This window comes from Peromyscus leucopus, chromosome X, assembly GCF_004664715.2.
Source record: "Peromyscus leucopus breed LL Stock chromosome X, UCI_PerLeu_2.1, whole genome shotgun sequence".
In the NCBI taxonomy this organism is placed as follows: Eukaryota; Metazoa; Chordata; class Mammalia; order Rodentia; family Cricetidae; genus Peromyscus; species Peromyscus leucopus.
The window spans coordinates 16,599,318-16,627,033 of NC_051083.1; the positions used below are offsets into that span (position 1 = coordinate 16,599,318).

The 27,716-nt window shown below is 50.6% G+C and overlaps 2 protein-coding genes across 3 annotated transcripts; one reads left to right on the plus strand and one right to left on the minus strand.

Moving 5' to 3' along the window:
* Ccdc22 (coiled-coil domain containing 22) lies at positions 1-10,934 on the plus strand. Of its 2 annotated transcripts, XM_028881337.2 has the most exons (17): positions 21-294; positions 1,434-1,611; positions 4,084-4,216; positions 5,065-5,171; positions 5,303-5,369; positions 5,471-5,649; positions 7,092-7,286; positions 7,927-7,989; positions 8,182-8,301; positions 8,762-8,881; positions 8,964-9,080; positions 9,175-9,276; positions 9,359-9,466; positions 9,718-9,813; positions 10,006-10,065; positions 10,142-10,216; positions 10,571-10,934. In XM_028881337.2, the coding sequence occupies exons 1-17, from the start codon at positions 245-247 to the stop codon at positions 10,682-10,684; spliced, it is 1,884 nt and encodes a 627-aa protein (XP_028737170.1). In that variant the 5' UTR covers positions 21-244; the 3' UTR covers positions 10,685-10,934. The 2 variants fall into 2 exon arrangements, with proteins under 2 accessions (XP_037054811.1, XP_028737170.1); XM_037198916.1 differs by lacking the exons at positions 9,718-9,813; positions 10,006-10,065; positions 10,142-10,216; positions 10,571-10,934 and adding an exon at positions 9,551-9,688 and having other exon boundaries at positions 1-294.
* On the minus strand, positions 10,783-27,583 carry Foxp3 (forkhead box P3). Its single transcript, XM_028881339.2, has 12 exons — positions 25,716-27,583; positions 18,844-19,068; positions 18,213-18,317; positions 17,977-18,115; positions 17,503-17,590; positions 17,316-17,420; positions 16,443-16,530; positions 16,229-16,309; positions 13,266-13,416; positions 12,542-12,618; positions 12,036-12,137; positions 10,783-11,868 (listed from the first exon to the last, which is right to left on the minus strand). Exons 1-12 carry the CDS (start codon positions 25,770-25,772, stop codon positions 11,725-11,727), a joined length of 1,362 nt encoding a protein of 453 aa, XP_028737172.2. The 5' UTR covers positions 25,773-27,583; the 3' UTR covers positions 10,783-11,724.
* Positions 27,584-27,716: the final 133 nt, after the last annotated feature.

Sequence of the window (27,716 nt, forward strand, 5' to 3'; positions counted from 1 at the left end):
CAGGTGGAAGAACTACAGCTTCCAGCAGCCATTGCGTGCCTAGCTCTGAGTGTATACAACATACCACGCCTCCAGGCATCCTGCCTGCCCAGCGATCACTCTCAGAACTACACTTCCCAATGTTCCTTGCGTGGCACGTGATGCTCTGTCCTCCTTGGGCGCGGGGAGAGCAGTTGCTACAGCATTGCTCCACTTTCTCTGATCTGGTCCTGGACCCAGCCCCAGAGTTAGAACTGACTCCACCATGGAAGAGGCCGACCGAATCCTCATCCATTCCTTGCGCCAGGCGGGCACGTAAGTACGCAGCTCCCACTCTCCTCCAATTGCTCACATCCGGGACTCCAAAACCTTGGACCCCATTACCCGGGAACCTTAAAATCGAGACCTTGGCACCCAAGGGCCCCAACTTACAGGATCCTAAGCCCCCCTACACTTTAACATCATGGATCTCCCAGACCCTTTGATCTGGACATTTGGTAAGCCCAAAGGACTCAGACACCTTACAAGTCTGGAACCTTAGAAACTGAGACCTGAAATGTGTGGTCTGGACACTAATACGCCGAGACCCTGATATTTAGAGGCTGTAGGACACCTGGACTCTGAGATTCAGGAAGCTTACAACCCAGGACTGGCACTCAGAGTCTCCAGAATCCCTGAAACTGGATACTAGAGGATCTTCAGACTTTAGCTCTTGAAACACTCAGGGCTTTTCAAAACACCGGGGCCCTAAATTCTGGCCACAGCCGCAGATGGTAATACTGACACACACACTGGGTGGTGGTGGTGCACGCCTTTAATCCTAGCACTGGGGAGGCAGAGCCAGGCAGTTCTCTGTGAGTTCGAGGCCAGCCTGGTCTACAGCAAGAGTCCCAGGACAGCCAGGGCTGTTACACGGAGAAACCCTGTCTTGAAAAAAACAGAACAAAACAAAACAACAAAACCATTGACACACAAGGAATCCTCTGTTTGAGGGCCCTAAAAGTCCTGGATGCCAAAATTTAAAGTGCCTGATTTTTGTTTCTATTCAGGGACCCTGGCATTTGAGACTTCTGAAAACCCCAGCCTCTTACCGTGTAGTTTTTTTCAAAGCCTGGTAGATCTAGGAGGCCTTGCCATGCAAAGAACACAATGTCTCGGGACCTAGAACTGTGGAGACCATGCCACTGGGAGCATTTTCACCTTTTCAGATCGCAGAGGTTTGAAACTTTGAAGTGCAGGGGAGTTCGAGACTTTGCTGAACCCGGGTCCCTTGTATTCACTGAGGTCTTAGGACCAAGTAGAAGTCAGAGTTGCTAACACCCAGGGTCTGTTGAAGCCTAGGTTCTTTCTTCCCCGCCCCCACCCGGGGTTCTAGAGCTTCCTTCTCTAGAAGGCTGGTTTTTTTTTTTTTCTTCCTAACTGCTCCTCCTTAAGCCTGCCGCCTTCCTCTTTAGGGCAGTCCCTCCAGAAGTGCAGACTCTGCGAGCGTTCACCACGGAGCTGGTTGTAGAGGCTGTGGTCCGATGCCTTCGAGTGATCAATCCTGATGTGGCCTCTGGCCTCAGCCACTTGCTGCCACCAGCCATGTCTGCCCGGTTCCGCCTGGCCATGAACCTGGCTCAGGCCTGCATGGTGAGTGCCCTCCTCCCATTATGCACACCATCTTCCTTCCCTTTTCACAGAGTCACCAAGTTCTCTGACTCCCTTGCCTTCCTCTCTGCCCCTCTTGGTGGCTTGGTCTTCATTAATGGTTAAAGCTGCCGCCTCGGTGGCCACACTGTGTGGCTAGTCCGGACTCCACCTAGCTCTAGCCATACTGGCTGTGTGACCCTAACCCTTCCATGCCTGTTTCCTTATCCGTGAAATGGAGATGATAAAAGTAAGGCTATGGGGAGTAAGTGAGCCGGTTCAGTTTACACGCGGACTACCTTCAGCACCCGTCTTTTAAGCTTGGCATCCAGATTTCACCCCAGTGTCACATAGTGGTCATTTACCTACTTACTTGGGCTGAAGAAAGACCTTGGTTGGGTTGTATACTCCTACACAAAGCTCTGCTTAGTTCTGCCCAGATCATATGGACACATCCTATAGGATGGATTAGCTGCTGTTTCATCCCATAGAGCTGGAGAAGGGAAGGTTCCCCAGAGAAAGGCATTCTGTTTAAGGAAAACATTGTCTGTTACATTGTATTATGCCTCTCATGGTTCCCAAAATGCTACTCTGTTAGGTGGAATAGAGAACTTCTTCAATGAAGCGCCCATCCCTCCATTTCAGAGCAGTTACTGTGGTCCAGAGCTGAGAGTTCTGCCTTTTCTTGTAGCTCACTGTCTTTGTGACTTTGGGCCTGCTTTTTAACCTTTGGGTCCTCAGTTTCTGTCTGTGTAGAATGAGTGTGAAAGCTAAACTGAGTCCGAGTGTAGCTCAGTTTTAGAGTGTGTACTTCATATGCATGAGGTCCTGGATTCAGTCAAAAACTAAGTTGCTATAGGAACAGTTGGTAGCATCATCTGGCTGCCTGCATCCCAGCAGCCTGTTGCTATGGAGTGATTGTAGACACTTCGAGCATACTCAGTAAGTTGCTAGTCTATGGTGGCAGGCCATTAGAATAGCCAGTGAAAACTTCCTTGCAGACCAGAGGGGACAGGGTCACCACAGCTGTTTGCCTTGGACCAATGTTCACGCAGTTTTGACCTGAGCAGTACCCCCGTTGGCTCTGCCTAGCTAGCTCATTACTCTAAGGTTCACCTAGCTGTCAGGAGGTCTCATATTCTTCTGTCTAGGGCGCTTGGTGGCCTCATGAAGTGATCAGCCTGCCCCTGTTTGGGGCCGCGTTCTGGAAGATGACCTTCCAAGAGAGAAGCTCTGTCTTCTGTTGGGTGTGGAGTATGCTCGGTGGGAAGCACCAAGGTGCTGGGATGAGGCTTTCTCTGAGGTTCCCTTCTCGGTGCTGTCTGCCTCTGGCAATTGTGGCTCATGTGAATTTCAGTGTGGGGCAAAGAACTTGGTGGCCAAGAGATACATGTGATTATCTAGTTCAGCAGCGATAGTTTGCCAGCAGCAATCAGAAAGGGTGTCCAATTCAGCATTGTGTGTTCTGGTGTCTTCCTCTCTACGTATCTTGAGCTGCCATGTGGGTGCTGAGAATTGAACCAAGGTCCCTCGGAAGGGCACTCAGTGTTCCTAACCACTGAGCCATCTCTCTAGCTCTTGGTATAATTTTTTTTCTTACATAGCAAAAGCGAAGTACAGAGAAGTATTGGCCCGAGGTCACACAGTTGGTAAGAGGCAAAGCTTGGGTTTGCGTCTAGGCAGTTTGCTTTCAGGGTCTGGACGTCTTTGAACCTATCTAGAGCCCTTGCTAGTCCTTCCTTCCTGAGCTGTGTGTTTGCTGATCTTTGCCTGTTGGTGGTGGGGATGATGATGATGGTATGGTGATAATTATTTTGTGGGTACTAGGGATGGAACCCAGGGCCTTGCTCATGTAAGCAAGCACTCTGACCCACATCCCCAGTTCTCTTTTTTTAGGCAGTACGTAGTAGATAATAGATAGGTTCATGACCTTCTTCTCAAAGACTGGATATTGTTTTCCTAAGCTGTCACTGCTCTTTTGATTTTGTTAATTATATTTTTCTTAAAGTTGTTTCTGTTTTTTCATATGGGCAGAGATCCTGTGTTCTTTTATGGCCTTTGGATTTTGAGTGATAGTTAGCAAGGCTGAGCTTTGCTTTTGTTTTTGTTTTCGGAGACAGGGTTTCTCTGTGTAGACCAGGCTGGCCTCGAACTCACAGAGATCCACCTGCCTCTGCCTCCTAAGTGCTTTAGGATTAAAGGCGTGCGCCACCACTGGCAGCAAGCCTGCTGAGCTCTGATCTCTTTTCTTGACCTTGCAGTACTGACTATGAAGGCTTTGTGGCTGTCGCTGAGGCCCGGATGCCTTGGTGATGCAGGGGGGACGTGGGAGGGAGATGGCAGGTGAAAGAGTCAGGGAAGGTGCGATAGATAGTCCCGTGGCCCCCAGAGCAGGAGGCGCCTCCCTGCTTGGCAAATGCGGGCTTGCCTTCTTACCCTCAGTCTCATTGTCTGGTTGTACTTGCCAACCCCCAGGACCTGGGCTATCCCTTGGAGCTTGGCTATCAGAACTTCCTCTATCCCAGTGAGCCTGACCTCCGAGACCTGCTTCTCTTCTTGGCTGAGCGGCTACCCACTGATGCCTCTGAGGATGCAGACCAGCCTGCAGGTATGGGGTCCTGCAGGACTGGGGAAACGGACTGTATTTCCAGGGTGACAGGGGCTGAGAGAGGTGGCAGGAAGGGTAGGGGGCAGGATGTAGCTTCAGGAGACCTGGGTGGGACCGAGGACAGAGAGCAGATGGATGCCAGGCAAGTAGCTAGGAGCTCCTGTACCTCTGATCCTCCCTCACTCCATGCTCATTACGTGGGTGTTCTTGGTGTTCTCTAAATGTGCCAGGCACAGTCTAGCCTCAGGGTGTTTGGGTCCCTGGATTATTCTTCTCTCAGATCTCTTCGTAGTCAACTCCGTGTCAGGTGAGGCCAGCCCTGGGGGCACACGCTGCTGAAGATAGCCGTGAATGTCAACCAAGACACAGCTGCAAAGCTGTTTAAAATGTTAGGAGATTTTTTTGGCGTGACTCAATTGCACTGTTCTTGAGCGTGAACTTTGTAGATGATAACATCATGTCAGAATGTCAAAAGGTTAAATACATCCTTCGCTCTCTGTGGCTTCTGCTCTGTTACCTCAGCAGGGCCTTTCACTGCCTGCTCTTTGGAACATTCTGGCTCCTTTTAGCAATCCTTCTCTCTCCTGCTTAGAATAGATGGTCCTATTCATGAAGTTTCTTTTCTGTTATCTTGCTGACTCCCTGAAGATGGGGACCTTATCACTTTTTCCCCTGAAGTGGTGTTTAGCCCGGTAACTGGTACCTACCTAGTTTAAGCTCAGTAACTGTTGAATGCCTGAGAATGCTACTTGAGTCCAACTGCATCTGGAGGCGAGAGATCAGGGGCTCTGGCTGGCTTCCCAGTGCTTTCAGATTTGTGGCATGTCCCCCCATCCCTCACCCCATAGGTGACTCGGCTATTTTCCTCCGGGCCATTGGGAGCCAAATCCGGGACCAGCTGGCCGTGCCCTGGGTCCCACCTCTCCTTCGAACCCCCAAGCTGCAACGCCTCCAGGTGGGATCCCCACCTCCTATCCATCTGGACTTGCCCCCTCCTTGCCTTCTTGGTCCTCAGCCACTTGCCCAGGTTGTTGGCCCCCTTCCCCTAGGGCCTCATTCCCGAGGCTGACTCCGCTCTCCCCACAGGGTTCCGGCCTCCAGCACTCGTTCCACACGAGCAGGTTGGTTCTGTCTGAACTGAGTTCCAGAGGAGGTGAGGCTGCAGTTGTGTGGATCTAAGTGAGGAGGGGAGAGGTGCGTGTGTGGGTGCTGGTGCACGGTGGGACAGCTGGCTGACACTGCTTCTGCCTCCAGAGCCACGGGAGTTCCAGGCAAGTCCTCTGCTGCTACCAGCCCCCACCCAGGTGCCCCAGCTGATGCGGAGGGCAGCCTCCCTCCTCGAACATCACGCCGTCCAGCTCTGCCAGCCTGTGAACAGGGACAGCCCAGGAGATGAAGACCGAGTGTGCTGGGCACACCGCCTCCAAACCCAGGTACCACCAGTGTTCAGCTCTCGTCCCAAGGCTTCTGCTTCCGGTGGCTCCTGTTAGCTCTCCGCATCCCATTTCCCCCACACTGTCCCTCTCTTCATTGTTCTCCTCTGTGTGCACCCGCCTGGCTCCCTGCCTGAAAGAACAGATGAGAAGGACGGAGCCTGCAGCAAGTCTTCCCCCTTTGCCTGCTTTCCTGTTCTGAAAACGGGATGGTGGGGTAGTGACTTTTCATGAATTTTCCCCGGGACTGTTGGGAGTATTCCCTGTGCGGACTGGGGCTCGTCCCTGAGCTCTGTCTCTGTCTCGGCCTTTGTCAGTGATCCTCATGGGTTCTGGCTCTGGGTGTCTGCACCATCTCCCCCTGTTCCTGTCTTTCTTGTTGTGGAGTTTCCCTGTCCCTCCTTCTCACCCTTTCTGCCTCTCCGTTTGTATACGGCATCTCTCTGTTCAGTTTTGCCTGTCCCTTCTTGTCCCCTCCTACCTCTTCATCTTCTTTCTCCACCCCTGCCCACTTCTGTATCTGTCCCCTCTCCCCCATATCTGCTTCTCCACCTGTCCCCCCTCCCCACCACACTCCCCCCAGTCCATTTCCGCTGTGTCTCTTTCTATCTATCTCTGCTACTCCGGTTGCCGTTTGCTTCTTCTTTCTCTCTCCCTGCCCCCTCTCAGGTTTTTTAGGAGAGATTTGAGACAGAGTCTCACTGTGTAACCCAAGCCAGCATCACAATTTACAATCCCCCTGCCTCGGCCTCCTGAGTTCGGGGACTACAAGCATGTCTCCTCTCTAAGTTGGCAGGCATTTGGAAGCATAAATATAGAGGGGTTATTCTAATGATTCCTGCCTTTCTTCCATTCTCTTTTAACTTTCTCCTTACATTTCTGAGCAAATCCCAGAGCTTGGGATGTAGCTCCATGGTAGAACACTTACCTGGCATGTACAAGGCCCTGGGTTCTATGTTCAGGATCAAACCCTAGCCAACCCAATCTGTCACATAATTTCAACTCTTAAGGAGTCCAGATGACGTGTCATTACTCATAGGAACATTTTTTATGTAACCATTCTGCCATTTTCATACTGAATGAAATGAATGATTTCTTAGTACCCTTCACCACTGAAATGGTCTCTTTTCTTCTCTCCTTTACTTATCTTCCTCTGTCCCGAACTTGGAACCATTTTGGTCTGGTACTCTCCCTTTTGTGTCTGCTGCCCACCATCCTTTCTGTCTCCTTCTGATTGGAAAGCTCCAGGCTCACTTTGCTCTCTTCTCACATTCTTCTGCAGGGTGAGGAGTGAGCGGGTAGAGACATGTAGCTGTGGAGAAAGGCACCTCTCTGTCCGTGGGGAGCTCCTAGGCCAATAGGGCAGGGACGGCCTTGGTGGGAAGGCAGGGTTCTAGGAACCAGCAGGCCCTTGTCTTCCTCTTCCCGTCTTTTCTTTCCAGGAGGATTCCCGGGCTCCACAGCAGCGACTGTACAAGCAGCTGGCTGAACATCTGCGTCAAAGCTGGGGCCCACTTGGAGCCCCGACACAAGTCCGAGATCTAGGAGAGATGCTACAGGCCTGGGGTGCTAGGGATAAGACTAGTACCCCCAAAGGCTCCCGCTTCACCCATTCAGAGAAGTTTACCTTCCATGTGGTGGGTAGGCCAGAGTGGACTGTGTTGATGGCTGACTTTGAGGGTTGCCTTATGTATTAACACCACTGTATTCTATACAAGTTCCCTGTGCCTACTGAATAGGCCCTGTCCAACTGGGAGAGACTCCCCTAGCTTCTTGGGACTTGAGTGGAGAACGGGCAGATAGATGGGACTTGTGTAAGGGGTGTGAAGTACTCCCAGCACAAATCCCATCCTTCCTTGGGCTTTCCTTTGGTTAACATGTTTGCTTTGAGAACATCTTTTCTTCTTGGATACCCACCCAGAGGAACACCTGCCTTTCTCATGGACATTTTGGCCAGGGTGGTTATAGGACCGGGTGGTTATAGGGTCGGGGTGGCTACAGGGTCAGGGTGGTTATAGGACCGGGTGGTTATAGGGTCGGGGTGGCTACGGGGCCGGGGTGGTTATAGGATCGGGGTGGTCAGGGTTAGCCTCAGGGAGGTTTCCTTGTGGTCGCCACTCTAAACTGTGCTTTACTCTGCTGTAGTCACAGTCTGAAAACTGTCAGTGGTTGAGCGGACATGGGTACAGTGCTTGAGGGTGCTTTGGGCTTTAAGGCTAGGCTGTGAAGGATAGGACCTTGTGTGACTGACAACCAGGTTGCTGCTTCTATCCATAGGAGCCCCAGGTCCAGGCCACCCAGGTACCAGACGTACCAGCTACCTCCCAGAGGCCTGAACAGGTAAGGAAGGACACACACACACACACACACACACACACACACACACACACACACACACAGAAAGAGAGAGAGGGTGTGTGTGTGTGTGTGTGTGTGTGTGTGTGTGTGTGTGTGTGTGTGTGTCAGTCCAGCTGGGCTATTGCCTGTCTTCTGGACTTGGTAGCTCCACCTAGACTGGCCTGTGCTTCCCAGGACACACGGGCAGCTCAAGAGCAGGAGTTAGAGTCCCTTCGGGAGCAGCTGGCAAGTGTGAACCACAACATTGAGGAGGTTGAAGCTGACATGAAGACCCTGGGAATGAACCTTATGCAGGTGAGGGGCTGGGAGAGGGACCTGGGCTGGATCAGGTCCCAAACTAGGGCCTTGAGAGATGCTCCGTAGAGGTGCATAGATGCCAGGCTTGTTGATGGAGGATGCTAGGGACCTCTGGTGTTATTGAAGGTTCGGGAGAACTTGTGAGGCAAAGAAAGATGTTGGATTGATGGCTTGGTGGACCTATAGGGGTTAGAGGCACATTTGGGTACCAGTCAGGCTTTGTTGGGGGACATAGCAGCCATGGGCATCAGTGGAGCAAGATGGGTCTGTATGGGCAGGGACTTGCAGGGCTTCTCAGGGCTTCTGGCTGTCGGTATGGAGCTGAAGATCCAGAGGCCTGGAGTAGGTAGAGGCCATGGGGTGCTCTGTAGGGCCGTGAGCTGGGCCAGGGCCATAAGGGGCTCACTAGGATTATAAGCTGTGTATATGACTGGGGGCTTGCCTGTGAGTCTACCAGGTGGAAAGCGAGTGTCGACAAAGTGAAGTCAGCGTGGCTGAGCAGGAGCAGGCCCTCCGCTTGAAGAGCAGGGCGGTGGAATTGCTGCCTGACGGGGCCGCCAACCTCGCCAAGCTGCAGGTGGGCTGGGGTTGGGGTTGGGCTGAGACGGGCGGGGTGGATGGGTCCAGCCCGTTTTGACCTACTCCCCGACTCCTGCCAGCATGTGGTGGAGAGCAGTGCCCAGCGGGTTATTCATCTAGCAAGTCAGTGGGAGAAACATCGAGTCCCGCTTCTTGCCGAGTACCGCCACCTCCGAAAACTCCAGGACTGTAGGGAGGTAGGTGGCAGAGTCCCGAGCGGAGATGTACCGCTTCCATTGGGGGCTGTCTCTAAGCTCTGCTCACTGCCTTCTGTCTATGGGTTCCTGGCAGCTGGAATCATCTCGACGGCTGGCAGAAATCCAGGAGCTGCACCAGAGTGTTCGAGCAGCTGCAGAAGAGGCTCGCAGGAAGGAGGAGGTCTATAAGCAGCTGGTGAGGCCGATTTTAGGGCCCCGGGTTGTAATGGTGGGTGAGGTGTGGGGCTTGGGCTCATGCCGGCCATGTTCCTGTCTAGGTGTCGGAGCTGGAGAGTCTGCCAAAAGATGTGTCCCGGCTGGCCTATACCCAGCGCATCCTGGAGATTGTGGGCAACATCCGGAAGCAGAAGGAAGAGATCACTAAGGTGTGCCACTGTGGCTCTGATGGGTGGATCATGTGGGCAGACAGGAATAGGGTAGTTACACAGGGACTGTATGGTCTCTGATAGGTAGAGCTGCTCCAGCATATAATAGTCACATACAGTCTACCCCCGCCACCCCAACACAGTGAGTGACACAGGCCCTGACTGGATGTAAGTACAGGCACATGAGTACCATCCCTGGCCAGCCACCATGCCCCCAGACATGGACTGATGGCTACCCTGGTTTCTGCCAGATCTTGTCGGACACAAAGGAACTTCAGAAGGAAATCAACTCTCTCTCTGGGAAGCTGGACCGGACATTTGCAGTGACTGATGAGCTCGTGTTCAAGGTATGAAGCAGGCTGGCCTGGGGGAGAGGAGGGGTGGGAGTGGGCACTGGCGCCTGTGGCTTGGGCCTGGCTTTGCTCTGTGGAGGGTGGAGGTAAAGTGGTAGGTAGTAGAGGATGGCTCTGTAGGGGAATGGAGTAGTGGAAAAAGCGGGAATGTCTTGCTGACGTTTGTGGTCCCTTCTGTCTTTTCAGGATGCTAAGAAGGATGATGCTGTTCGGAAAGCTTACAAATACCTAGCGGCCCTGCATGAGGTGAGGGGAGCCATGTTCCCGGTGGGCTGGCTGTGGAGGGCTAGCACAGATGCAAGCCTTGTATTCTTGTCTCCAGAATTGCAGTCAGCTCATCCAGACCATTGAGGACACAGGCACTATTATGAGGGAAGTTCGAGACCTTGAGGAGCAGGTGAGATCTGGGAAGGGGAATGGAGGCGGGCCAGAGGGTAGCTCCGTGAAAGCAGACAACTTACAGCTAGAGGCTCAGCCAGAGTGTCTGCTGGGCCTGGGACCTGGAGCTAGCCAGTTGTCTACTCTGGGCCCTGGCTTCTAGCTTGAGGCTCTTAATGCCCACCTCCCAGAACCCATGGCAGAAGCTGTAACTTTAGGCGGAGGGAAGGACATACACAATGGCCTGGTGATGGGAAGGGACAGGCCACTGTTCCAGGGGTGGGAGGAGCAGAGTAACACAGTAGAGGGGCAGCCAGTAGGGGCTGGAAAACGGGCCCTGCATGCTAAAGATGTGTGCCTCCTGTTGTCTTAGATTGAGACAGAGATGGGCAAGAAGACTCTGAGCAACCTGGAGAAGATCTGTGAGGACTACCGAGCCCTTCGCCAGGAGAATGCTGGCCTCTTGGGCCGGGTCCGGGAGGCCTAGAGCCCTGATGGAGGTCTCCTAGCCACAGGCACGAATTTGGGGGTGCTGGAGACAGTGCCCAAGCACTTGTTCCAGCACTGCCTTCTGCTTGGCATCTACTTTTTCCTGCTGGCATCTTAAACCCAGGTGCCTGCTTATCTGGTCCCATCTTTCTTTGATCAGGGTGATTGTCTAGCTTGGCCACGGTTTATTGGATGGGCACTGGGGGCCAGGGGGCTTGGATCCCAAATAAAAGAGAAATTCTTCTGTGGTCCACGCTGAGGCATCGATTGGGGCTTGGGGTCGGGGACTGGGGTCAGTGGCAAGTGAGACATGGGGTACATTTTGGTGAGTCAGTGTGTATTCATGGAGCTCAGGACATACAGTGGAGGGGGCTACATGTGTGTGCATGTGTGAGTTCTGACAAGCTGTGTCTGACTGTTGATTATTTGGGGGCATTGCATGAGGCTGTGTAGGACCAGTTATGCCTGTGTGGTTTTCTGGGATGTAATCTGGAAGGTTCCAGTGCTGCTCTTGTGCAAGGGTCTGCGTATACACCTATATGTGATAGTGCCCATGGTTCCAGATGTTGTGCGTGAGGGCTTTGGGGTGGGAGTCAATAAGATTGCAGTCGTGTGAGACTGCAGGACCATGCAACTTTGAGGGCAGAAGAATGTACCAAGGCAGGCTCTTTGTGTTTTAGGGTTTGGGTTGAGTCCAGGGGACAGGATTATGACTGTGTGTGTCTGTGTCATTTTTCTGCTTGGGAGTGGCCAAGGCAGGCTGTAGGTATGTATATATATGTATGTATGAGGGCTGTTTGGCTGGAAAGCCCATCTTGGGAATGGGTTGGGGATAGGGGCTGGGCTGGGATTGGTGTCCCTCAGCCTTACGGCAGAAGATACAATCCAGGAGGGCAGCTAGACCGGGAGCAGACAGGCAAGACGGTGGAAACATCATTGCCTGGTCTCTGTAGATACGTCCGGGACTTGCCTCCTTGCCTCCACAGCCTGAGTTGTGTGTTTTGGCCCCTGTCCATCTTTCTTGTCTTGGTTTTGAGGTCAAGGGCAAGGGTTGGAGCACTTGCTGGGGCGTTGGCTCCTCTTCTTGCGAAACTCGAACTCATCTACGGTCCACACTGCTCCCTTCTCACTCTCCACTCGCACAAAGCACTTGTGCAAGCTCAGGTTGTGGCGGATGGCATTCTGTGGAAGGAAGACCAGGCCCCCCGGGCGGGGAGGGGGTGGACAGTCATCCAGTGAGTTCAGCAGACCTCAGCCCTGACCTGCCCCTTCCCCACATGTTTAGCCCAAGGTTAGCCACCCCTTGGAGCCATCCCAGCCCCCCCCCTGCTGTGTACAGAGGTGCTCACCTTCCAGGTGGCCGGGTGGTTTCTGAAGTAGGCAAACATGCGTGTGAACCAGTGGTAGATTTCATTGAGTGTTCTCTGCTTCTCTGGAGCTTCCAGGATGGCCTGGAAGGTGGAGTCGGGTGGGGTGAGCATGCTTCCTCAGACTTGTGCCCGAGGGGGGAGCCTACTCTAGGCTCTCTGCCTGGGATAGGTGTGTAGTTGTGGGTCAAGGGAGGCGAAGGAGAGAATGGGGTGAGGCATGGGGGCCGGGGTGAAGTTAGTCGTGGGGTGGGCAATGGCAAGGGTAGTTTTTAGTGTCAAGGTTTGGCTGGCACTGCCCTGGCTTGTAGTAGTTTTCGGTCCAGGGACAGCTGTGGCATGAAGCTGTCAAGAAGTACCACATCTTTGGGCTCCTCAGAGCTGAGGTTTGTTAATGCGGGATTCCACTCTCGGTGCAGAGGGACGCAGCAGGGTGGGAGGCAAGCACCCCCGACCCCCAGCTGCCAGGCCTAGGCTGGCCTGCTTACCCATCGGATGAGGGTGGCGTAGGTGAATGGCGGTCTCATGTTGTGGAACTTGAAATAGTCCATGTTGTGGAAGAACTCTGCAGAGGGTTGGGATAGATCAGGCCCCACGACCTCCTCACACCCACCTTTGTGTCCAAGACCTGAAAGCCTCCCATTAGCACCAAGGGTGGAGGGGGTGGGTCTGTGATCACACACAGGTACTGTTTACTCAGTACCCGCCATCAGCTAACTCTTCCTTGCACTGCTCTTCCCAAAATAACTCCCCCCCCATTAAAGAGAAGTTGGGTAATGTGCACATCCAAGGCATGTAAGCAGTTCAAGTGGTGTAGCCGGTATGACACCAAAGAGTTGTGGTTCCTGGTAAATCCACAACCTAGGCCTGGCAGGTGGGAGTGGATTGGTGAGCTTGGAAGAATCCACCTGATGCCCCTTGAGGTAGGAAGAAGGGAGGGTTCCTTGGAATTCCTTAGCTAGGTCCCTCTCTCATGACCAAATGAAACAGCTGATGCCAGGTGGGTGAGGCATGGCTCCAATCCCCAAAAGACAGGGGCCCGGAGCTATGGATTTGTAACTACTGGAGGCTTCTAAGCCTAATAAACTCGGGTGCCGTTTCCTCCCAGCTGCTGGTGAGGGTGAGAGGGCAACGGGGAACTCCTTTGTACCTCCTGGCACCAATTGGTATTAGGAACGTGGGGTCGTCAGATGGGGTGCAGACTCCACTGACCTGGAAAGGTGCCGTTTCCATGGCTTCCCCAGAGGTGCCTCCGCACGGCAAACAGGCTGTCTGAAGGCTCCCGGGGAGCAGACCAGGCTGGGAGAACACTGCCCTGCGAGCTCGCAGCTACGATGCAGCAAGAGCTCTTGTCCACCGAGGCCTGGGCGGAGTTAGGAGAGGCTGGTGATTGAGAGGCTTAAGCTTTCCATTTCCTCTTATCCTTTCCAAAATGATTCTGTATTTGTATTGTTAATTAAATTTGCTTCTGGACAATTTTGCACATGTATGCAATACGTACAGACCACTTTCACCCTACTTCCTCCCTCTACTGCTTACCCGCTTCCTCCTCACAAATCTCTCTCTCATCCCTGTCTATTTTGTTTAGAAAATATTAATTTTATTATTATTACTATTAGAGATGGGGTCTTACTATGTAGCCCTGGCTGGCCTGGAACTTACAGAAACTTACCTGCCTCTGCATCCTGAGTGTACCACCATGCCTTGTCTATTCATTTTATTTTTGTGTTACTTAATTATTTTTCTGAGATAGTCTCACTATATAAATCTGGCTGGCCTGTACCTCCCATCTCCTAGCTCTACCTCTGGAGTTCGGGATTATAAGTGTGTGTCACCATGTGTAGCTTCTATTTTATTTTATATTTTATTTTTTTAGACAGGGTCTCTCTGTGTAGTCCTGGCTGTCCTGGAGCCCACTCTGTAGACCTGGCTGGCTTCAAACTCACAGCAATCCACCTACCTCTTCCTCCCAAGTTCTGGGATTAAAGGCGTGTGCCACCACACCGGCTTTCCATTTTACTTTTAAAAATGTAGCACAGGATGGCCTCAAACTTGGGGCACGCGCTTGCTGTATCAACCTCCCAAGTGCTGAGATTACTGCCTAACCACCACTCAATTTCCATTTTATTTTTACTTTAAAAAATGTTGTTCTGAGGCAGGGTCTCATGTAGCCCATGCTGGCCCTCTAGCTTGTTATGTATGGTAGGATGACCTTGACACTCGTGATCCTCTTGCCTCCACCTCTGGAGTGCTGGGATTACAGGTACGAGTCATTATACCCAGCTTCCATTCTATTTTGATTGTAAATGAACAAAAGGATTTTGTGTGTATGGACATTTTGCCTGCATGCATGTCTGTGCACCACATATGTGCCTGGTGCCTGTGGAAGTCAGAAAAGTGCACTGGATCCCCTGGAACTGGAGTTAGAGACAGTTGTGAGCTGCCCTGTGGGTGCTGGGAAACTCTGGTCCCCTGGAAGAGCAGCAGGTTCTCTTAATCCCTGATCCATCTCTCCAGTCCTCCAACCCCACTTGATTTTAAAATTTGCATTTACTTATTTGGTTATATTTATATCTCACTTGTGTGTATGTATGATGTGTATACACATACATGTTTGTATGTGTGTAAGTGCTGGTGCATGTGTAGAGATCGGAGGGCAATCTTGGATGTTAGTCCTAACCTTTCACCTTGTTTGAGACAGGATCTCTTGTATGCCTCTGCTTATGCCAGGCTAGCCGGCCTATGAGCTTTGAGTTTGGGAGGTTCTGTTTTTTTCAGAGTTTCCCTATGTAGACCAGTCTGGCCTGAATTTATAGGGATCTGACTGCCTCTGTCTCCTAGGTGCTGGGATTAAAGGCTTGTGCTAACATGCACAGCATTTTGGGTAATTGTGTCTCCACCTGAGTGCCCTGGGATTACAGACTTGAATACTCTGCATCTGGTATGGGTGCTGGAATCCAAACTCAGATCCTTTTTCTTGTATGGCAAGCACTCTTCCCATTGAACGTTCTCCCCAACTCCTCCTGTTTATTTGGGTTTTTTGTTTTGTTTTGTTTTTCAAGACAAGGTTTCTATGTAACAGCCCTGGCTGTCCTGGAACTCACTCTGTAGCCCAGGCTGGCCTCGAACTCACAGAGATCCACCTGGCTCTGCCTCCCGAGTGCTGGGATTAAAGGTGTGCGCCACCACCATCTGGCTATTTGTATTTTTTTTTAAACTTTTATTCTCCTCTCATACATTACATCCCACCCATAGTTTCCCCTCCCTCCACTCCTCACAGTTCCTCCCTCCACATCCGCTCTCCCCCAGATCAACTCCTCTTGTTTCTGATTAAATAAGACTGGGCACAGACCCTCATATCATGGCTGGACGTGGACGTGGCAGCTCAGTATTTTTTTTTTTTTTTGAGACAAGGTCTTCTGTGTTGGTCAGGATTGTTTTGAACTCAAGGGGTCAAGTGATCCTCCTTCAAGTAGCTAGAACTACAGGTGCATAGCGTGTGTCCAGTGAGGTCAGTGCTTTTGAGAAGGGTACCACCCTCTTGCCAATTGCAGGCTGTGGTGGAACTCCACAAAGTAGCTGTGGAGCATCTTGATTAGATACAGGAGTGAGCATGCTATGACGCCAGAGATGCTGAGGCTGGGGGTGAGCAGGGGCTGAATTGGGATCCCCTAGCATCCACCTGTGAATTTGAGAGAATCAGCTCAGTCTTCCTGACCTCAGTTGTCTTCATGTGGTCATTAGGACGACAGTGGTAGCTACCCCAGGTGTAGTATGAGACTTGAGTAAGCTCACATGAGCAAAGTGCCTGGGACTGGGTGTGTGAAATGTATGGTCACACAGGACCCTACAGCGTTCAGTGTTCTGAGGTTGCTATCTTGAAGTTTGAATCTAGGGCCCTCCGTTTTCTTTTTGAAGTGCACCCTCTGAGTCTGTCCCTGGTGCACTGGGGTTACTGTCTGCCCCCTGTATGTGGCTATCTACTATTGCTTTGAAAAAGCAGAATCGTGATGTTTTGGGGTCACAAGGTCAGAGGGTGTGTACGCGTATTAAAGAGGTGGGAATGGCCTGTACAGGCCAGGGCTGGTATGCGAGAAGAGGCCACATGGTCCTTAAGGGCTTCTCTCTTGCCCCTAGACATTAAAGTCTTCTGCCTCTGGACTTGGGGTACTCACCATAGCTGGAGCCTTTGACAGTGCCATCTTCCCGGCCAGGTGGGCCTGCATAGCACCCAGCTTCTCCTTTTCCAGCTCCAGCTGTGGGGATGTCCACCAAAGTGAGCTCTCCACCTGGTCTTTCTCAGCCCCACCTTGGACTGCACTAAGGCCCTTCCCTTGGAGCGCCGCCCCCTCCTTCTTTGCCCTCAGCCACCCCCCCTGCAGGCATTACCTGCTGTTCCAGAGACTGGACCACTTCTCGCTGCAGGAGGCACTGCGCTTTGCCCTTCTCATCCAGGAGGTGATCTGCTTGGCAATGCCTGAGCAAGGAGAAGATTCCATGTAGCTGGCCTCCTGGCTTGGTGTTCCATTTAGGGACAGCCAAGACCCTTTGGGAGATTTCTCCTTAGAGTCAGTTTCTCTACACCCAACCAGAGCCCCGTCTCTCTCCTCTCTCTCTCCCATCTGGACCGCGGTAACAACACACTCTGGCTTCCAGGCTTGAGCTATCAGAAAGGTGGTGAGGGAGAACGGTACCTCAGGTGGTGGGCACAGCCTAGGCAATGGCCTGGCCGTACAGGGCCTGTATTGTTGCCAAGAGTTAGGTGAGTAGTGAGATACAGAAGGGGAAGGGAGCAGATAGGAAGCCGAGGGGAAAGAGCCACAGCCATCTAGAGGGGCAGAAATGGGAGGCTCAGAAATGTGTGTTGCGTGGGGGAAAGCAGGGGGTGGGGTGGGGTGGGGGAGCAGTTAGGAGAGTGTGGCTTCTGGAGCCTGGCTGCCTGCGTTCATGGCCAACAGTCATCACACCTGTGTGAGCTTCATGGAGACTTAATTCTGTTTGGGCCTTAGTTCCTTTGTGTATACAATGGAACTAAGATAACTCTCAGCATATACCTTCATTATTGTGTCTCGTCATAGAGGTGAGACAGCCTGGGCCTAGAGAAGCCCAGTAACTTGCCCACGATCACAGACCAGGGAGGGATGAAGTCTCAGCCTTTACCACTTTCTCCTTGTCATCCATCAAAAGGATTCTGAGTTGAGATATGCAGTCCAGACCTCTGCTCAGACACCAGAACCCCATGGCTAGAGTCAGGGTACTCACTTAAGAAACTCTTCTGGCTCCTCGAAGACCTTCTCACAACCAGGCCACTTGCAGACTCCATTTGCCAGCAGTGGGTACGATCCTTGCGGGGCAGCCAGAAGGTTGCTAGGTTGGGGGTGAGAGAACCCAGGATATGAGCAGAGGGGTGGCCAGAGAGAACGGGGTCTTCCCAACACTGGCAACTTACTTATCTTTCCTGGGTGTCCCTGAGCGTGGGAAGGTGCAGAGTAGAGCCGGCTCCCTGGACACCCATTCCAGACTGGCTACGTTGATCCCTGTGGGTAGAGACCATGTCCTTCTGGAGCTGCAAGCTAGGTTCTGCAGCTTGTCCCAGAAGGCTTCTCCGTTCCCTGAATCTTGAAGATTCTGACTCATAGGGCACTGCTGTTCCCACAGAGCAGGGCTTCTGACAGGGCAGCCTAAAGATGCCCACTGGCAAGTAATGACATTTTGACGAATGGCAGCGATTTATGGTTTTTGACATTCTATGTCTTCAGGGTTCTAAGCCTGAGGGTTTTTGGAAGTTGGAGTTTTCATGACTCTTAAGACCCCTCTAGACCTCCATAGGGCTGCAATTCAGATAAGTTTACATGGTGTATGTTCGAAGATCTGAGGACTTGGAGAGTCTGTGAAGCCATAGGGAGGAAGCTGAGGTGTTTACCAGGTGGCAGGCCAGGCCGGGCCTTGAGGGAGAAGACCCCAGTGGCAGCAGAAGGTGGTGGGAGGCTGATCATGGCCGGGTTGTCCAGTGGGCGCACTTGTAGCACAGGGGTCTGGGCATGGGCATCCACAGTGGAGAGCTGAGGAACAGACATGGGCCATGGCTCAGCCTGGCTCGGGCTCTGCCTCCCGGTTGTCCTGTTTGCTCCCTCTTCCCAGCCTGTTCAGATTCCATACCTGATGCATGAAGTGTGGTCTGTCCTGGAGAAGTGCCTGCAGGTGGGGTGAGGGGCCTAGTCGGGCTCCAGAGGGTGCCACCATGACCAGGGGTACTGTAGGCAGCTGGAAGGGGAGGCAGACGCCATGAGATGCTAGCCTCGTCGTCGTCATCATCACAGTTCTGTGTCTCATTCATCAGCTTTTCACTAAAGTTCCACGTGGTAGGAACTATTCACATAGCCAGTTCACACGTGGACTCTGGGGCTCGTGGAGACACAACTCACCAGTATCCAACAGTTACAAGTGGTAGAGTTGGCCACAACACGGTCACCTTACCTTTCTGGGCTCCAGCCATCTCCTCTTGTCACAGTGAGATGAAGACACATGGCTATGCCCAAGGGATCATAATAAGGTCTCCTTTTGGGACAAGGATTGGGAGGGTGGGGGAAGCCTCGAATCGCTGAGGCCTGGAGAGTGGGGATTTTCTTGGCCCTGCAACATCTGCATAAGTCATAGACTTGCCTGGGACCCATAAACCACTTCCTGTGCCCCAGCCAGCCCCCCTCCTGCCACATGCCACAGTAAAGGTCGGCACCTATAGGCTCAGGTACCCCACCCTGCTTGCCCCACTCTGGGCCCCGGGCCTCACCTGCAGCTGTGATGGTGGCAGGGGGTTCAAGGAAGAAGGGTGAGCCCCACCTCGCAGGTCCCGGCCTTGGAAGGTTCCCCCAGGACCCCTGGTCCCTAGGAGCTCTGAGGCCTTGGGTGCAGTCTTCCAGCTTGGCAAGACTCCTGGGGATGGACCAAGGGCCAGGGAAGGGGCCACGGGCTTGGCTGGCCTGGGGTTGGGCATTGGGTTCTTGTCAGAGGCCGGCTGCAGGGACAACAGTGGAATGGAGTTACATGCGTTCCAGGGGTGGCGTAAGATGGTCATCCAATTGGACCATACACATAGCCTCTGGTCAGAGCAGATGTTGGCTAGGGCATGCCCCAAAGGGGCCCATAACTATACCCCAGCCCTTGTGTGTCTTACACACATACACCCTACCCTGGTACATGTGTATGTGTGTATCTATCTATCTATCTATCTATCTATCTATCTATATATATATATATATATATCACATATATGTATATCCCCCACATGTACATGTCCAGCACCTGACTTGTCTGCATGCACCACAGAGCCCTGTTGTGAATGTGGGGCAATGGGAGTTGGTTGGCGGGGCCTCAGCCTTCTGGTACTCCCTGCATTCTGTACAGGCTGCAATCTTTGCTGACTCTGCTGGGGCTCGTCTTAGACTCGCTTCTCATTATTTTATTCCAGTGACTTGAGCATGAGCTCAAAGATTCAGCTGGATGCTATGCGAGGGAAGGTTCCAGGGAACTAGTATTACTAGTGAGACGTCTACAGCAATAGTGTAGGCAAGTGATGCTGCTGCTGCTGCTAACCTGGATAATGGCCGAGGAGCTGGGAAGAAATGGCTGGATACTAAGTCTCCTTTGAAGACAGAGTCGGGCAAAGTTGCTGGAAGCTTGGATGTAGGAGATGAGAGAAAGGGTCAAGATGACTTCTGGGGTTGAGCAGAAGCAGCTGTGACAAAGTGGGCACTACCAGAGATGGAGGGTGGAGAAGCAGAGTTTGAAGTGATAACAGTCAGCTGTGGCTAGATGCAAAGGTAAGCATTAGATGCCTGGATAGACATGCGGGCAGGGAACTGAATTCAAGACTGCAGAGCTCAGGGCCACGGTGGGGGTTAGTCTTCCCTGGGCTTCTGTCCTGCACGGAGTTAGCATGGCAGGTGCCAGAAAAAAAAAGAGGGGTAGGATTTCTTGATCTAGGGCCTTTGGGTGCCCCCCAAATTAGCCTCACCCTTAATTGCCCCAATCTATGTACCTCAAGGTTGGAATTCCTACACCATATCCTCTTCCCTTAGCCACACCTCAGTCTTTGGTGTTCCTCCTCAAAGCCCTGTATGGTGACCCAGGCTTCTCTGCTGAGCCCCAGTACCTTACAGCCCCTGAGAGGCATGTTTTTTTTTTCTTTCAGGATCTTACAGTTCTAGTCAGAGAGGCAACCAGATCTTGAAGTGACTATAATATAATTATATATATATAATATAACTCTACCCCCTTTTAAATTAAAGGGGTGCCCAGGTTCATAAGTCTATAGTCTTTCCATAGCCTTTTTGGACAGGGTCTCATTTAGCCTGGGCTGCCCTGGAGCTCATTACATAGCTGTGCTGTTCTTGAACTGTTAGCCTCTGCTTTCCGAGTGCTGGGATTACAAGCCACCATTCCAGACTGATGTCTCCACATCTTCCTCTCAGAAGCCTGTGTCCGTCTCTACAGTTCAGAAACTCCTGCTCTGTCTATGTGTGCTCGTGTGTATGTCATTCTCTAGTCTACTATACTACACGGGTTGGGCAGACGGCTTCTGGAAACAGCCAGGGGAGCACAGACGTGTTCTGGAAGGCAGTTTCTTCTTTGCTGTCATGTCATGGCGATCATCAGAACTGTGGTCCTGACAGAGACTGGTGTGAGTTTAATACCTGGGTATTAAAACTGTAGTGTCTCAGGGGTTAAACCATTAGCGTGAGAACCAGGGGTCTGGGTCTGTGGAGGCTGAGGACACGGGCTTCATAGAACAGTGATGAGAAGAGGAGGTGAAAGACTGAATGAAGGCAGGCAGCCATGAGGTGATGCTTCTCCAAGGCAAAGGGCAGCAAAGAAAACAATCAGAAACTAGGAGAAGGCCAGGAAGAGATTATAAAAGGAGCCAACCCTGCTGACATCTTGATCTTGGTCTTCTAGCCTCCAGAACTGTGACACAATAAACTATGCTGTATAAGTCACCCAGTTTGTGATACTTCATTATAGCAGTCCAAGCAAACATGTATCAAGTTCGGTGAGTAGAATTTTCCACCATAATGGCTTAGCCCTCATGGGCGGACCATGGTCACTTTTGAAGCAGTCTAGATATTTGGCCAGAACTTATAAGAAATCTCCCTAAATACATCTGGAACTGACTCTGGGAAGCATCAGTACATTCTCAGAAAGGGGACCCAAATTGGATATGGTCTGTCTGGTGGTAGTAGGGACCTAGAGGGCTGGGCTGGCCAGCCAGCTTCCTGCACTGTCTGTTGGGGCGTCCCTTTTTGACTGTTTCTCAGAAGCTGTATGGAGGTTGTTTCTGGGACATAGAATATGTTTTCCTATCGGGGTCTACATCTGGGCCCTGTTGTCACAACCCCAACTTGGCCAGATTTTTCTGCCATTGACGTCATGGCGGCCGGATGCACCGGGCTTCATTGGCAACAGAGAGGAAGAGAAGGGGGCAGACAACCCACCCCACAGGTTTCGTTCCGAGAACTGCCTGGTCCATCCCATAGCCGGATAGGCCCAGGTAGGGTGATGTGGGTGCTAGCGGATGTGGTAGGTGACGTCCATCTGGCCACCATGCAAAACCCAAGTTCTGTAGATCCTGTATTTCTTGGATGTCAGAGAGGCCCAAGGTTGGATGCTTGGTGAGTTTTAGGCAGGCCTCATGGATATTGGGACCCGTTGGGTCTTCAAATGGTATAGTAACCGAAACTTAGAACTATAGGGTCTCATTTCTTAGAGCCAATGGATTTCAGGATCTCAGGAATACAAACTTTGTAGGGTGCATGGATTCACCTCACTGTGTAGATCCCTGTCCCAGAGTCCAAAGAAATGAGAACCACCTAAAGGCTAGGAAGCCCAAAACTCTTTAAGGCCTCTTGCTGGGCCTGGAATGTCAGCAAGTTCTCCTCAGCTTCCTCCCCGAGCTCCCTAAAGGCAGAGAATTGGAAGGACCCTCTTCTGCCCTGATCTGCAGGACAGGTTTTGCCCTCCTTTCTAATTTGGGATAGTAACAGGGGCCACCTGCCAAAGTTAGTACATATAAAATGCTGAGCAAAATGTCTCATTGATAAATGGACACTTACATATGGCGCCAGCCCCCTATCCTGGGACAGCATTCCCCAAATCATAACATTCTGCCAGAGATAGGGGCAGGAGGAAGACATTTGGCCTGGGACTCATGGAAAGAGCATACCACCAGGCTCTTTGGAAAGACCTCAGAATAGTGATCTCCAGGAATCCAGTACCAACTCTGAGGACACATTCTTACTGATATCCCTTCATCATTACTATTCTCTGGTCAGCTAGGGCTTCTGACTCATGAGGCCCAGGGTCTTACATAGGCCAGAGTTTCTGAGGCTTGGCCTCATTCCATGATTATGGATCATCTTGCTGAAATCTGGATCCAATTTTTGAGAAGGCAGAAAGGGGGACTGACATCTCAGGTCTCCTGGGTACTGTGGGGTAAACTGAGGCCACAATGGGGGATGGTCAGAGGCAAGGTCCCACTGAGAATTCTGAGATCTGATCTTGAGTTTAACTGACACAACATCTCTGTGAGGCCTGGAAAGAGTATGGGATGGAGGAAGGCCAGGGTCTTTCTGTCCTGTGTCTGGGGTAAATCATACAAAGGCCAGGGTCTTTCTGTCCTGTCATCCACCCACCCATCCATCCATCCATCCATCCATCCATCCATCCATCCATCCATCCATCATGTGTGTTTGTGTGTGCCCATATGTGTATGAACAAAGACATGGGAAAACAGACACGGAAGAAGAGATACAGGTGGAGAGAGAGATAGAGATATAGAGTGAGGGACATGAGATGGAACAGAAATAGATCACAGAGATGTGAGAGCTATTTAGAGAAACAGTGATGGAGAAATAATGAGAAAAAGAGTGAAAGAAACAGAGAGATAGAGAGAGGATTGACTCAAATAATCACTGGCCTCTGGCTGGAGGACTAATGCCGCTAGCTGCCAGAGACATCCATGGCTGGTATTGAATTGTTTTGCAAAGCAACATCAGAAAAGCAGTATTGGTCTTGTACAAGGACAACTACTAAGGACCAGAGCAGAGTAGAAAGCTTTGGCCATAGACTTATGCATGGAGAGAATGGGATTTGTGATGAATGCAATGTTTCAACACGAGGGATCGTGCAGGCTAGGTTAACAAATGCTTCTGAGACAGGACAAAGTCAAGTGACTGGATAGAATGATCAGTCCACTTTCCCACCAGCACCTCTCTGCCCACTTGAAATGTTTCCAGCATCACAGGCTCTAGAATAATTTCCAGATCCCCCGAAGACATACATTTTAATGCCTGTCATTGTGTGTTCAGCCTTGTGCTAAGCACCTAGCATGATTAATAGATCCAATCCCCAGAAAGAGCCTTTGAGGTAGGTACTAGTATAACCATCACAGTACATACGAGGAAATGGAGGGACAGAGAGGTTGAGTGATGGTTAAAATTCACATAGATGACTTGAGGTGAGGCTAGGTTGTTCCAGACAGTCTGGCTCCAGTACCCACACTTTTGACCTCTGTAGTAAATGGAAAAAATGAAGCCATAAAGGAGACTGGAAGCCAATATGGGGTGAACAATTATCTCATTTTCAAGTGGCAAAATACTTTTAAAGCACAAAGCCATAGACAGAAGCCACATGAGAAAAGAGTAGTCTGAATACATAAAACACATGTGCATTACAAAGCACAATAAGTAGGAAAAAAAAAGCAGATGACAGTCAGGTATAGTGACGTGTGCCTTTAATCCCAGCACTTGTGAGACAGCGGCAGATGGCTGGATCTTTGTGAATGTGAGGTCAGCCTGGTCTACACAGTGAGTTCTCTAGGCCAGCCAGGGCTATACAGTGAGACCCTGTCTCAAAACAAAAACAATAGAAAAGCACACAAATGGAGCTGGAAAGATGGCTCACTGGTTAAGAGCACTGGTTGCTCTTCCTGAGGAGGTGGCTTCAATTCCCAGCATCCATGTGGCAACTCACAAACATCTGTAACTCTAGTCCCATGGGATCCCACACCCTCTTCTGGCCTCTATGGGCACCAGGCACGCATATGGTGCACATGCAGGCAAACATGCATACCCATAAAATAAGTAAAAAAATTAAAACACACATATTCACAAATGATGGACTTGGGGCAAATGTTTGCTATATACATATAGCCAATAGAAAGTTATTATCCTTTCCAAATTAAGATCTGTAGAAAAAAATCTTGAGTACTCTATTAGGAGTAAGAACATGATCATACAACTCTTGCACACATGGCCAGTAGTCATTAAAAGTCACCAAAGAATGCAAAATTTGACAATGTAACTTCTTCTTATGATGGATTAAAAATTTTAATACCCACCTACAATTCTAAGATTAGCTTGAATAGAAACAACATAAAACAAGACAGCATTTTGGAAAAGCAATTTGCAGAGAGAACAAAAAATAAAATAAAACAAAACAAAAGCCTTAAAAAAAACGAATACTCCTTCTTCCCCAGCTACTCCATTTTCAGGGTCCAAGGAGTCAGACATGGATTTTTGTAATTAGAAGAAACCTGAATATCCAACCATCAGCACTTAATTCAGGCAATTCAGAGCGTGATGTGAGGACAGTCATGGCAGACATAAAAGATCACGTGTTCATTTTTTTACTATGCTACAAAAATGGTGTTGATTGAATAAAGCAGGAACAAACCCCAAATACAGCGTGATTCTAATTTGTTTAAAAATACTAACAGCTAACAGTGAGAACTTACCATATACCAGATACAGTGCCACAGGACTAAGCCTGAAGAGACTAGCTCACCCTCGTCCTGAACTGCCTGTTCTCCATGGACATGAACTCCGGTCACACTCACACAGTCCTTAGATAAACCATGGTTGACCACGCTGTGAAGTGCCTTTCGAGAGCGTGTTCTATTATGTGACACAGCAGAAGTTCAATTAAATGCTAAGACTGACCTGCTGCTCACAACCCTCCTCCCCCGAGGACCAACAAAACTGATAGCCATTTTTGGAAAATGGAGCTCTCCAGTCATTATTAGCAAGTACCAGCGGTGGTCCAATCTCTGTGCTGGATACTGGGGAGAGAAGCAGGTGGAGGAAGGCGAGCCCAGAGAGTCGGAGAGGTGGAGGAAAGCAATGGGACACAGGTGGTCAGGATGGAAGAGACAGAGAGGAATCTAGTCAGAGCCTCGGAAAGACATGGACAGTGAGTGGCCATTCACCGGAGAAAGACAGAGACAGACAAAGAAACAGTGAGACAGGAAAAGAAGTGGGGGGCACCAAGAGGAAAGAAATGAGATGCAGTTCAAGTGCCCAGTTCCAGCTGGACAAGATGCTGAGTGGCCCAAAGCTCTGGCATTCATAGAGACTAGCATTTAAAAACCCCTGTCCATCTGTGTATCAAACCATCAATTTTCTTCTTTTTGTCCCTGTCTAAGGACTGACTACTCCACCTATCTGGTACTTAGGATAAATGGTATTAGTTTCAAAAGTCCTTACCTGGAGTTGACAGTGGCTGAGTGTGTCCAGCTGGACTGAAGGGCTCCTGACCCCCCCAACTGCTATCTCCCTGACACTTTCTCCAGCAGAGCTATGTCTGGTGGGGGAGAGCAGGGACACTCACCTTGGTGAAGTGGACTGACAGAGAAGGATCAGCCTGGCTTGTGGGAAACTGCCACATTATCAAAAACAACTTTGCTTTTATACCGAGAAGAAAAACCACGGTGTGGAAGCCGCAGACCTCTCTCTTCTAATAATCCAATTTTTTTTTGATGAGTGTGTGTGCTGATAATCACAGGGTGGGGGGGTTCTCATAGTTTTTTTTTTCTCTCTCTCTCGCTTTGTTTATTCTTTTCTTATGAGACTTAAACGGAAATTTTGAAATTTTGGGTTTTTTCTTTGCCCTTTACAAGTCATCTGAAAATATGATTTCTTCCCCTCACCACAGAGGTAAAAGGTATCAATGAGATAACAGGGCTCATGAGAAACCACAATTTCTTAAACAAAAGTGTGTAGAGTCAGAAAAAAAAAATAAGGGAAGATAAATCACAAAGGCATCCCAAGGCAGGTAGAGACGCGGTTCTGTGCATGGGAGGATGTTTGAGTACCCCTGGTCTGAACAGGAGAAGGGATCTGAAGCCCAACATTTGGATGGGAAACAGCGAAGAAAGAGATGGACTAGTGCTTGGTTTCCAGAGGCTGCATCCTGCTTCAGGCCTTGCTTTTTCCTTAGGTAGAATCAATATGATCATCACCATTCCTGCTGCCAGAGGGTGGGAGATCTGGACACCTCTGTAACCTTTCTTCCCATAGAAGGCAAGAGCTGTGTAATGCAGTTCATGGAGAAAGAAAGTGGGGTGTACTCCTACCACAAATTCATAGAATCAACCAGTCTCAGAATCACTGGCTCCTAGAATCTGCTGCGAGTCTCTGTGTGAAGAGGAAAGAATCTCCACATGCTGTTTATGCTTCAGCGCTCTGACCCAGCCGTCACCCACCTGGGAACAGCCCGAACGGTCCTAACGGCCCCATACTAATGCATCGAACATCACACCCAAGGGCTAGGGTAAGAAAGGCTCGCCCGCCATGCAGCTCAGCGGCAGAGGGCTTGCTTAACATGTGCAAGACTCCTGGGTCCATCCTCAGCACCACCAAAACAAGATTAAGGAAAAAAAAAGTCATACACAAGGCAGCCCAGGGTTCCCATCCTGTCAGGAACAATATAACTATATAGCCTGATGATTCTGATTACCGCCCCCCAGCCTTTGTGACATTCTACTATGAAAAGCCCCAGTTTCACCCAGCATCCTAACACACACCAGTAATCACAGCACCCAGGAGGTTGAGGCAGAAGGATCAAGAGTTGAAGGCTGCCTGGGGCTATATAACCAAATTCTGTCTCAAAAACCTAAACGACAAAAGGAAAGAAAAGCTACAGTTCCCAAAGGTTTAGGATTCTAAGTCACTGCCATAATTTTGGTAGCCAACATTTATCTAGAAATGTCCGAATTCCAGTCACAGAGCTGACCATTTCTCACAAATAATTGTGTCCAATCCTCACCCTTTGAGGTCCATCTCATCATTACTGTATTGCTAATGAACCGATAGGGAAAAGGGAGGTACAACTTGCCCAAGGTCACAAAGATGGAAAATAGGGGTCCTTAGCACTGGGTTCTGAAGTGCCCAGTTTTCCTGAAGCCCACAGTGTCGGGTTTTAATTTCTAGGCTTCGATGATAGGGAAGTTCTGGGATTTGGAGATTCTTCTGGAGCTTGACGCTTGGGAGCTTTTTAGAGTTTTTGTAAAAGAGTGGCAGTTGCGTTTTCTCGCTTTGGCACAGACCTGCTCCCTCCAAGCACTGCTTAACACAGACCAGCCTCTACAGATTTCTCCTGACCAGGCACAGCCAAAGCTTCCAGCTTTTGGTGCCCTGGCACCCCGGAGAGCGTCGAGTTCCAGGTATCCAACTGCAACTTCTTTGCAAGACCGGCTTCGGGCCTGATGAAGAGAAAGTAGACGTAAGTTTTTATTCACATGATACTAGTCTAGTGGCAAATACCCAGCCCTTTACCGTTTCCCTCCTCCTTTGCCCCCTTTCCCTTCTCCCCTATCTTCAACACCCCCCC

Coding starts and splice junctions, on each gene's coding strand:
- Foxp3 (XM_028881339.2), bottom strand. CDS start 25,772: ATGTGGCAGTTTCCCACAAGCCAGGCTGATCCTTCTCTGTCAGTCCAC. Junction 19,069..25,715: donor TGTCAGTCCACTTCACCAAG/GTGAGTGTCCCT, acceptor TTGTCCCTGCAG/CCGGCCTCTGACAAGAACCC. Junction 17,421..17,502: donor GGGACACCCAGGAAAGATAA/GTAAGTTGCCAG, acceptor CCCCCAACCTAG/CAACCTTCTGGCTGCCCCGC.
- Ccdc22 (XM_028881337.2), top strand. CDS start 245: ATGGAAGAGGCCGACCGAATCCTCATCCATTCCTTGCGCCAGGCGGGC. Junction 8,882..8,963: donor CCAACCTCGCCAAGCTGCAG/GTGGGCTGGGGT, acceptor GACTCCTGCCAG/CATGTGGTGGAGAGCAGTGC. Junction 9,277..9,358: donor AGGAGGTCTATAAGCAGCTG/GTGAGGCCGATT, acceptor GTTCCTGTCTAG/GTGTCGGAGCTGGAGAGTCT.